General features: G+C 44.5%; 1 protein-coding gene across 1 annotated transcript in view; it reads right to left on the bottom strand.

Moving 5' to 3' along the window:
- The window catches only part of TUBGCP2 (tubulin gamma complex component 2), a 38,808-nt gene that overhangs the window by 10,587 nt on the left and 16,221 nt on the right, over positions 1-12,000 (bottom strand). The window contains exons 9-14 of the mRNA XM_082486734.1: positions 11,549-11,694; positions 10,699-10,879; positions 7,682-7,862; positions 6,869-7,041; positions 5,346-5,474; positions 3,818-3,938 (exon numbers count right to left, since the gene is read on the bottom strand). Coding sequence (XP_082342860.1) covers positions 3,818-3,938; positions 5,346-5,474; positions 6,869-7,041; positions 7,682-7,862; positions 10,699-10,879; positions 11,549-11,694 — 931 coding nt within the window. The remainder of the gene's footprint in view (positions 1-3,817; positions 3,939-5,345; positions 5,475-6,868; positions 7,042-7,681; positions 7,863-10,698; positions 10,880-11,548; positions 11,695-12,000) is intronic.

Genomic DNA, 12,000 nt, shown 5'->3' with positions numbered 1-12,000 from the left:
AAATGATAGATTAAACCCCGCCTCTCACTCTGTGATGGGATGTGCTGAAGCTGAGAACATGTCAAGCTTTGAAAGAGCCACAGGACTTAAATTGCCAAAAGTATCCATGCTTCTCCAATGCGATCAATGCCAAAAGAAACCCCCATAACCATTTAAACAACTAGTACAGAACAGTGATAAATGCTGCTCTCTAATGCCATGAAGATGCTAGCTGTGTTGGTAAAGCCAATGATGTTGTGAAAACAAAGATACTAGCTATATTTTTAGGAAGAAATCACCTTGACTTCAAGTGGAAATGCACAAGACAGATATCTGACAAATAAAAAAACAGCATAAGGCACTACATGAGACCAGTGAGGATCATCCTTTTCCCTCCTAAAATGCAAACGAAAGGAAAAAGCTACCCCAGTCTGTAGGCTACAGAAGTTAAGGAGCCAGTTCTGCATCCTCTGTTTGGAAAGAAATTATGCTTTTACTCAAAGCAAGGAAGATTTTACTCAGTAGCTGGGGATATGTCATCCCTGGTGAGCAGCTCTTTTAAAGGACTGCATGGCAAAGTGGTTGCTGAAACAGCTTCTTTAGCTGGCGCTGTTGAGATATTTGACTTTCAGGTGCCCATATCACAACACTGCTTAGAGCCAGACGTTTCCTGCCCCAGCACTGGGAGAGGGCACGCTCCATCTCCCAGAGGTTTAAAAGCCTTGAAGGACACTGATGAGGATGGGAGGCAAACACACATTTGGATTATGTCTCAAAGACTTTGCTAACTTGCCAAAAAAAGGTTCTGTTTCAAGTGACAACTTGTGTACATATTCACATCACGAGTCGTTACTACTGCACTATTACTTGGAGAGGACCTTCAGGTACAGACCAATGGTAGAAATGCTCTACAGAACGCTGCAGCAGCCCTCAAGGTTTCAGAAATGAAGAAGCGTATAGTGAAGGCATGGACAGATCTTCTTGCCATACAGCCATGCAAAACACCTCTCCCCAGTGTCAGCAAAGTCACTTTATACCTGCCTATCTCAACAACTCTGGCAGGCTCACTGATGTTGCATAGTGAGGGAAACAATCCACCCACTTGGGCTATCAGAAAGGTTTGGTCTGTAGAAGTTTCTTGGGAACGGGCTCCTCTGAGAAACAGTATAAACTGGCAAATTCCTTTTTGGATCAGAAATAAAAATGCTACACCGCTACACCTCTGAAGGAGCAGAGAAACTCAATGGCTGAGGGCCAAAGCAGAGAGGGATCTTCAGACCGCAAGTCTTTGCAAAACCTCTGGAGTCAGGAGATTGTCTCTTCTGAACAGGGCATGCTGGCAATACAGACCGTGTGACTACTGTGTTTAACAGTCCCTTCTGGGACACCTGGAATCAGCAGAGACTGAAAGAAAACACTACCTGAAATCAGTATGGAAGAACCCGGGACAGGATAACTTGTCCAAGCGCCTCAATTCATGTAAAGTAGACTGAGTACTACATTTCACAAACCTAAACTTACAACAAAATTAAGAAGAAAGTACTCTTCTCTCAGACCATCCAGGAGCTTCACATATAACCTCTTCTTGTTCAGAACTCCTCCCCAGGAATGTGCAGAGATGCTCACAATCCTAGACATGATGCCTCCTGTGAATTCTCCAGGAAAAAGGATGACAAGGCATCAAAAATGTTGGTTAGCTGACCCCAGAATAACTCCCCAGTACACAGCAGAAACTAAGACAGGGTCAGCTGACGCTGAAGATTCACCAGGCTTGTCAGAGAGCTGCCAAGAGAGCTGCTGTGCCTTAATGCAGATTGCAGAAGGACCGTTGGGCTCAGATAAATGTTTTTTCACGGTGTAAGAGGAAAAAGATGTGCAACCAACCAGAAGCGTCTGATGACAGGATGACTACCAGAGGGAAGAATAATAAGGTGGTGTACATCTGCCTCCTGTTTCCTCACTGTAGCTGGGGCACCCTAACATCACCCCCAACACAGCGGCACCACAGTGTGTAAGGAAGCTGAGAAGGACCATAAGGAAAGCAGTGTCCCTTGGGATAAGCAACATGACTAGAGCCATCACAAAGGTTATGATGCAAAATAAGCAAGTCTTAGGAAGGGATCACTGATCATCTGCTCTAATTAAACACATGTTCAGTGCCTGGCAAAGCCCATACATCAAGACAAACATCATACAAAGCTCAGGGGTAGCGATTCCTAAAGGGCCTTCTCAACTTGTCTCTTGGCATGGAGGAGACGGCAGGAGGTCAGATTCCCTCCCTTGGCAAAACCCTCCAATGCTACTCCACCAAGCTTTGCACCCTCAAGCACTTTCACAGGCCTTCACAACACACCCCGGCCCATGCAACACATCCCTGCAGCTTCACGCTATGAAAACAGCTACAAAACAGCCCTCCCCAGACTGCTGCCAACACTTGAAACTGGAAGAACACAAAATGATCATATGATGGCACCACATGGGACCAAGTGGAGACATTTGCTACGTAATGTGGAGCAGACAGCCTATGTCTCTGCCCTTGTTTTAGGCAGCAGTACAGAAGTAACCTAAGATGCCACCCCTGCTCTCTTTTTCCTCCCACAAAGCCTTGTTTGCATGCCAGAAACCAGCAGAAGCCAGGCAGCTCCACTGGTGCTGAGAGGTGAGGCAACTAGCGCCCTGGCTCCAGCACACATTCCTGGGGAACAAAGAAGCAATGGGCTGGGCCCAGGCTGATGGCAGGGACAACTTTGCAGCATTGCCGTGGCTTTCACTAGATCCACCAGTGCTCAGGCATCATCCTCTGCTTGTCTAATGAACTGCCACAGTAAATGTATGTCCTGAAAGACTAGATCTCTACCACAGTCAGGTAAAAAAAGAAGGGAGAGAAGGGTTTGCTGTAGACAAACTGAGAATAGCACTTGATCTGTTGGTGACAGATTTTTTTTCTCTGTTGTTGAGGATGGAACCAACAAATCTGACATGAATGAAACCAGATATGAGAAGACCTTTATGGGCTTCTAGACCAGCCTGTTTTGAAAGGTAAACTCCCAATGACTTTTCAGTCTCGGCTTAAAACAGGCAGGTGGGATATTAGCTGAAAATGTGTTCCTCTCTGAGATAATAAAGACATCTCCTATGCCCACCAGCAGATAAAAACTAATTCTTGCAGTTTTTGCTCAGGTGAAGAACTTCTGGAGAAGTGACAAGGGTTAGTGAAATATTATGTAGCACACCTGGAAAATCCCACAGCTCAGAACACTACATCTCCATGAAAGGAATAAAAATGGTGCCAGGCATCCTTTGCCCAGACAGCCCCTCATCAGGCATAAAAAACAGTGGCAGAGAGCTTAGCCCCTCACGGATAACACCAGAGTGGAAAAGTTCTCCAGCCTTGCCCACCTGCAGTGGGAATATACATGTGGAATAGCCACCTGAATAAGGAAGGCCCTGTTTTATAACAGATAGTCCTGACATGCCAGTCCTCGGCAGCTTCACAGAAGAGAAAGCACGGACTTGGCTTTTAATAGCACTGTAAGTCAGCCAAGGAATCAACTGAAGATGTCTGGACCGGTTTATGATCCTTGTACCCGGCATCCTTCTTCCTTTTCCATAGTTTTCTTTCTTCTGTGTACAGCGATGCTCAGCAGAACACCACCTTTACATAACAGGGTGCAGAGTATGAGCTTTGCAGTGTGATAATAACAATAGTTCCAAGGCACCTAAGTGCCTCCAACAAAATTAACAGACGCTTTTAGTAATTGAAATTAGGGATTTTTTCCCTATATTAAATTTGTTCACTTCAGACTTCTGTTCCAACTTCTCTCACACACATACTCACCAATTTCAGGTTCTTCTCAAGAATATGCCATGTTGGCTCCATCACTTCAAACATCATGTAATACTGGATATTCTGTACAAAATTCAGCATCCGTTGCCGCAGTGTGAAAGCACCAGCAAACCTAGGGGAGAAATCACACCCACACAACTTTGAGCTAGCAAATGCCAGGGAGAACTATCACCAGGCTTGCACAGTCAAGCAGAACTAAATATTTCCGTCCTAGCAAATTCACTGCTGCAGCGTGAGAGGGATTATAAAGTTAATGCAAACCATCTCTGATTATTTTCCACATATTCAAATGGCTTTACCTCAATCACTAGAGTCAGAATTTTGAACCTGTTGTAGACTGGACAGTTACTTTGAATATTTGATTATATTCAACTAAAATTTTAGTATTAAATATGAAAGCATTTTTACTAGTCTAAGTATCCAGTGAGACATGCATTCGTTAGCAGGGCAATATTTAACATGATAAATAGTTCAGGTTTCTTTCCAGCCTTACTTGTGAAATAAACACTTAAAAATATTCTATGCCTTGCATCAATATGTTCAGGGGATCCAAATACTTAATCAAATCACCTGCTACCTAGAGTATTTAACGCAATTTCACCTTAAAAATAGAATGGTGGGATTATATAGAGGTTCTTTCAATGTTAATTTATGCAGTCTCTGTGACGGCAAACTAAGAACTGACTTCAGCAAACTGGGACAGGTCACCGGAGAAGTGGGGGATACCCACCCTAGGGGTTTGCAACCACAGGCGTCCTGTCCTCTGGTGACCACAGCCGTCCTGTGAGCTGGAGGTTGGACTAGACACGCTCACAGGTCTCTTCTGCTAACACCTCTACAATTAGAGAAGCAGAGCTAGAGTCGTGTTGGCTGAAGTCACTGTCAAGGCAGTCCAGGTTACCTTGTGACACGAAAGTGCCACCAGCAAGGCAGAAGGTACTACCTTGTGTCACTGGGGTCTGCCTCACTCTCCAAACAGGCACCTCCAGCACCTGGAGGGCAGATCCAAAGATGAAAACCCACCCTCACAGATGGAACAATATAGAGTGATTTCCTGGGAAAACACCCCACCAATTTTACCTTATTCAGTTTGTCTCACACCAAGACCCCAAACATTAGCCAAGCTGTGTGAAGGTCACGAGTCCTTGCAAGTGGTCTGGCCAGAAGTTGTTTTTAAACTTACTAATTTTGCTGATGCTAAAGTAGCAACCAAGACAATATGCGCACAGATGTCCTCTGCTGTAACTGTTCAGTGTAGAATGATCTAACCCTAAAGACCATCTCTTCCTTTTCAAACCTTCATGCCAACAAAGAGGAACGAGCCAAGCAGCACGAAGATTATTAAGCCGACACTTCCTACCGAAAGCTAAAATGTTATATTTCGACCTCTCTCAGCCTGTAATAAATCTGTAAAGATCTTTTTCAAGTCAAAATGATCTGATCCGTGTCACAACATATCTAACTAGCAAGAAGGAAAACCAAACCTTCACATCTGATCCAGCAGAAAAAAAGGCCATACCACTTAGCTGAGTGCAGGGAAAATTGCTTGGCCGTCTTATTGCTGATCCAAACGTTGCACAACTGTCTTTCCACATGTTTGCAATAGAACATGTGTCTGAAAAGCATCTGGTATCTTGTCAGTGCTTTCCTGAAAAGAAAGGAGAAACCCATCCAGCTTAAGCCCTGCTCTGATTGACAGACTAAGCTGTGAAGGCTGAGGCTGCTCAAAGGCAAAGAGACTTTACACAATATGTTCCTTACGCCTTCAGACGCGCACAGAACCTCACCGAAACAATTTGAACCAAAGAAAAAAAAAAAAACACACACATTTGTAACCATCCCAAAGAATTTCTCTCCAAGGAGTCCCTCCTCCATATTTCCTGCCAGCATGCACATCACCAGCCCCCTTCTCCAATTCCCTCAAGCCACCCGCAGAAAGGTCACTCACAGAGACGCTGGGACAGAGGGCTGAAAGCCTGCAGTCATGTACCCACTGCACCAAGACTGCTACGATCACCAAAACAATTCACCAGGATTCTCCAAAAAGATGAAGAAAAAGCTGTAACCAGGCTACAGGCAGCATTACCCTGCCAGCAATGCACTGTCAGAAGCAGATGGGGATGCTTATTTATAGCTTCAGGGACTGGATTCAGGTCTGCATTCAGACACTTCAGTGTAGGTGTCTACAGAGCTCCAGTCGATACAGTTCGTGAAGCCTTACCAAACTGTATTTTCACTTCCATAGCTACCATCAGAGCTGATACACTCCATTTGAAAAAAATGAGACATCATTTCAAAAGCATCGCGTCCTTGAAAAAGTCCCACGGCGTCAACTGATTTTTAAAGGGGAAGTTAAGGGACAAACTAATTGTTGGCAGTTAACAACTCAACATCCGTCATGCTGTTCATGTAACATTTCTTGTCCCATTTGTCCTGGCTCATAGCACCGGGTCTGTCAGTGTTTCTCCAGGGAAATGGGGGGCAAATCCCTGCAGAAAAATGCACCATTCGGTCCCTCAAAACTCAATTAAATGCAAAATAGCTTGCTATAGTAATTCTAGCAACAGCCTGTATCTCTCTAGTTTGCAACCAGGGATACCAGAAAGTGCTTTTTTTTTTTTCTGCTCTCCACATTTAAGAAATGCTTGATTCTTGCATGGAAACCCTCTTGTGAGAGTTCATATTCTCAGGGGAGACACTTCAGAAAGCCATGGACAAATGAAAACCGGGTGACCAGTGACAAGTAAAACCAGGGACCAGGCTGAGAAAGCATCCTTTTACCTATGTATTCCCACCATTTAAAATGTAAGTTTGACTTGCCAAGCATGCCTTACACACAGTCTACTGAAGAGACAATCTGTATTCCATAGCCGACACGCAGAGAAAGCAAGGGTCAACAAGCCCAAAGCATTCCCTACTAGTCAGCAACTTATAACCTCACTTTAAAGAGACAGGTTTTCCAGTTTTTTGCTGCATAGAAACAGGCTTCAACCCAACGCAAAAGCTTCTGCCTTTTTTACCTTCAGTGGATTGATACTTTACCTGTTGATAATAAGGGACAGAGGCCACTTAACAATGTAGTCAAAGGAAAATGCTTCAAGGCCACTGAGAGTGAGTTCTGTGGGATCTGCACTGATAATGGCCTTCTCCTGTTTCGTTTCTATAGCCAAGACTCTCAAGAGCTGTGTAATGAGGTCATGGGGCATCAAGTCAATCTATAAAGGAAGAGCAGGAAAAAAGTGAAGCCACAGGGACGCTCACAACTACTGCGTAGCAACAGACACGTGGCAGAAGCACAAATTGTCAAGAGCCGCCCTCGAGTCATCAGACCAACCTAGGAAGCAATAGTGAATGGTATGATCTGGACAGTGCAGTGGCAGACATCAGAGCAGCTGCTGACCGCTCTGCCTTGCCCTCGGCCTCTGCAAGGTCTATTCACATCTCACACTCCCAATGCACCGTCTCTGTGCTGCTGCTTCACATCTGTAAAACACACGATCGTTAATAGACAGGACTTCTCAACAGGTATTTTCTCGTACCTCAAAGTGAGCACCCAAGCTGAGAATAAGCACAAGAGACACACGACTGTTTCCACCTCATGCTGTGGCCACCCAAAAGCACCTTCTCTGTGTTCAGACTCCAGCTAAAAAATGCAGGCCCTTGCCCAGGGTGGGTGCTTCCAGTCGCTGAGCAGGATGAAAGAGGACTTAGCCCAGAGGAGGTCTACAGGACAGCCATCGATTCTCTTTTCCTTCATTGTACATTCAGCAGGTTCTCACAGGCACACAGATCTTCCCAATTCATGGCTGGCCTTCTGCTCCAATTCAGTTATCTTCCGCTTACATACATTCTTACCTTTAAATCGTCCTTGAAAGGATCTGTGTTGGCTGTGCTCATTCGCAGGGCTAATTCAAGCAGAGCCTCTAGCCTCGTAGTTATGATGTCGTCTACAGGTTTCTTAAGTTCCTCTTCTGTGAGATCCATGAAGTGAACAAAAAAGTCCCCTTGATCCATCAAGAAATAGTGTTTTATAGATCTGCTCAAGAAAATGAAGGGACAATTGATTATGTTTTTTAAAGCCCAAGTTAATCCATATTAAACCTAAAGGAACAAAAGCAATCAATTCAGCCAGGCTGCTGGGTTTGATCACAAAATGTTCCTCTTCATAGAGAACACGCAGCCATAAACAACCCATTTTAGTCTTTTATGCATGTCCCCTCCTCCTTTCCACCTCAGTCTGCATGCTTTTGTGAAGGCAGATCAGGGCTGCTGCTGCTCTTTTTTTGCTTTGAAAAGTGCACCTTAGAAAAAAACCCGTACACACTACATTGCTGGGCAAAGGCTCATACCGCTGTCCTCAACACCACCGCAACCTCCACAGTGTGCAGATCCACCCAAGAGGCAGCTGCCAATTCAGAGCAGAATCTTGCACCCCTTTGAATGAACAAGTATCTGTGTTGGTTTTTTAAGTACTCCAGGTTGACTTCTGCTACAGTAGGACACATAAACTTTAATTTCCACTTGGCACCAGGGAGAGGTAACTGCAGTGGGCCAAGAGGTTGGAAATAGCTCAGGGGAGAGTTTGAGGATTAACTTAGCGCCTGGCCAAAGATCACACAAGATAACTGCTGTTTTCAGAGCAAAAGTAGGGCCAGCACAGCTTTAACACAATGTGGTTGCAGACTCCTGGTCACGGTCAATTCAGGACGATGCTCAGCTCCGCTGTTTCTCTGACTGTCGTTACTCTCTTGAACCAAGAAAACTCCCCCAGTCACAGGGAAGTCATGACAGTGTCAGTGGTTAACTGAAGGTACAACAGAAAGGGGAGCGAGATACTTACTGCTGACACACCCTAGAGCACAAACCCAAATAAAAACCTGACCTAATGCCTCTGACAATCCCACTTCAAGCAGAAGGTTGAACTAGAGGTTGTTGGCTCCTTCCAAGCAACATTTCTGGGATGGTGGGGAGAGAGACTTGGTATTCCTGCTTCACTGAAGTGGTTATCTGTCACAGGTCTCTGGGGTTTGATCACAACCATCCCACGTTAGCTCTCGAAGTTCATACACATGCTGGAAACTCGGTAGCTTCCTCCATAACCAGCTGCCCCTGCACTCGCACCCCAGCAGGTTACATACGCACAGGACAGTGGCTGAAGCAGCAGAGAGCCTATTTCGAAGATGAGGAGGGCACAGACATCACCAGACCAGACCTGACAGCTGGAGAGGCACTTTTTACAAGGGCATGTAGTGATAGGACTAGGGGTAATGGGGTCAAACTGGAAGAGGGTACATTTAGAATAGATATTAGGAAGAAATTCTTGACTCTGAGGGTGCTGAGACCCTGGCACAGGTTGCCCAGAGAAGCTGTGGCTGCCCCATCCCTGGAGGTGTTCAAGGCCAGGCTGGACAGGGCTTGGAGCAACCTGGGCTGGTGGGAGGTGTCCCTGCCCAGGGCAGGGGGGTGGAACTAGATCATCTTTAAGGTCCCTTGCAACCTAAACCATTCTGTGTTTCTACAGTCAACCCCAGCTGGAGAGGCTGAGCAACACCTTAACCTCCATTATGACAGACAGGCCCAACAGAGGACATACGCCACCAGAACTTTGGAAGCCAGTGTCTTTTGGACAGTCCTATTAAGCAAAGAAGGCTTGGAAGGATGACAGTCATTAGCAAGGCGAGGAAGAATCTTCTTAATGACTGGCAGGTTGGACACAGCGCTCATAACCTTTCATGAAACAAAGCATGTTCTCTGGTGGTTTCCACAGGGCGGAAAGGCAAGTATCAGTTTCAAAGGACTGAAACATGGATCTTCAGCTTCTCCCACAACCTCTTGCACCTGGAGCCATAGTGTTCCCAGGTCTGGAGCAGATGCCTTTGTTGCAGCTACAACTTTTTCAGATCTAGTAAAAAGCAGGCCCAAGGCAATCCCACCTGGACTGCTAGGCATATTCACTTCAGTTGTTGTTACTGCTCCAGCTTATGTCTCCCAACGAGCATCTTCTTGTGCAGGTCACTTGGCAGGTTTGTCCAATGAAGCTCAGATCACTTTCTTTCACCCTGTGTCACTGGTTTGAAGCATAACCTCTAGTACCAAGTCTCACACCAGTGACAAACTGTCTTACAACTGTAATTTCCTATGTATTTGTTGGTGTCTTGGTCTTCTGGATAATTAAGATTCCTGTTTTTAGTGTTTTCTGAAGGTAGCAACAAACTAAAAGCTTGATTCACACAAGAAAGCTGGAGTTTGCATGCTAGAATGGACTTGCATTTGCTATGGGCTGAATGTGTTACAAGAATCAAAATATAGGCTATTACAATGAACTTTAAAGAAGGACAATGTTAAGAAAAACCCTGTACTGGAACCTGGGGCTAATACACTCTACTGCAACTACCTAAGTTTGCATGAACAATAACCACGGCATATATTTGGTGAGATGCTTAATATCAAAATATTCTTAGTCACATGAAACTCTTCTTGATCATACCAGATGATATTAGGAAACTCCATTCCCAGGCGGGAGTGACATGCAGCTGTGGAACAAGTCATGAGAGAAGTGGGGGATGTCCATACCTGTGGGTGGGTTTGGGACTGGGCTAGACAAAGCCACGGCTGCCGTGACCTAGTTTTGGCAACAGCCTTCCAAGGAAGATGGACTAGAGACCCCCCCCCATCCTTCCCACCCAATATTTCTATGATTTTACACTTTTTTTTTCTTCAGGAAAAAAAAAAACTTTTTTTTTTCAGGTCAACCTTTCTAATGGAAAGAGAGAATACATTAGTAATACACCGAGAAGAGGGGTAATTTCAAAAATTTATGTTCGCTATCAGAACCAATCTATTTAACATGCATTTAGTAAAATAAATCAAACCTTAGGTGAGCCACCAGCTCTTTCTCCTCCATTAGGAAATCCAGAAGAACTTTGCTAGCATAGTTATACGCTTTTTCTATTTGTTCCACATACGCTCGCTCTTTTAAAGTATAGATGACCTCTTTAGCCACAGGGCAGGTAACATCACGTCCGCATTCTCGCACAACATTTAAATATTTCCCTAGAAGCAAAAAGAAAGAATGACCCATATTCATACCTACCGTACATCCAACAGGGAAACTTTTAGACCACTACCTTCAAGTGGAAGACTTGCTGTGAAATGTTTACGCTAAGTTCTACTAAAAGCTGGAAAGGATTTAGACACCTTTCGAAAGATAAGACAGAATTTTAAATTAGGCACCTAGTATTACATTTAAGGAGATCTAGAAATGGTTTTGTTTCCCAGCGGTAGCAGAACATCTCTGCAGATAGCCAGAAACTTTGAAGAGGTGCTGCACTTCAGCAGTAGCTTTTGGGGGGTTTTTGTACTTATGGAAAAGAATGATGGTAGCCATCAGGTTGCATGCTTCATTTAAACACCTAAATTAAAACTGGGCATATTGAAACCTCAGCTGTCTAGCTCCATCTAGCTAGCTGCTAGAAAACTGTACCCATGAAACAAAGCATTAAGACAGATAGGTCCCCTTGCTGCTGGACTCCCTCCCACATGTTGTTTTATTTATAGGATTTGGTGTTCTTTTTAAATCTGATTCTTCTATTCCTCGGAGACGTTCAGCTGGACAACCCCACAAACTGGCAAAGCACAATGACATTTACTTTATCTTTACACAAAGAATGGCAATGCTTGTCTCAAGCTTTCCTCTTACATCAGAAGCCTATTTTTACCCACCTGTGCTTAGGATTTTGTCAGCCATTTTCTGCAAGAATGAGGGTATCTGTTGCTGAACAACAGTATACCTTTGATCCCAGTACTTGTCATTATAGTCCTCCTGAATCTTCTCCTTCTGCAGCTCATGTTCCTCCACCATGAACTCACTGAACAGTTAAAGCAGATGTTTAGAAGCAGGCAGTGGTACAATGAAGACTACTTTTTTTGACCTGTAAACTGGTAACATGATCTATCAGAAAAAAGGTCTCGTGAAAACACATTCCAATCAAGAACTGAAATCAGTCTGCATTTGTAGTAATTTGAGAAGCATTATGCAGAGTGTTTCAGCTAATCTGCAACCAGTTATGACAGAAACAGAATTTTACAGGGATCACAAAGGAAGTCTAAGAATTATTTGGTTGTCAGCGTAGAGGTGAGGAAGCTGGCCTTTGTCTGCCTTCTCAACATCAGGA

This window comes from Vanellus vanellus, assembly GCF_965231255.1.
Source record: "Vanellus vanellus genome assembly, chromosome: 7".
In the NCBI taxonomy this organism is placed as follows: domain Eukaryota; kingdom Metazoa; phylum Chordata; class Aves; order Charadriiformes; family Charadriidae; genus Vanellus; species Vanellus vanellus.
This window is presented reverse-complemented; position numbering and strand designations above follow the sequence as displayed.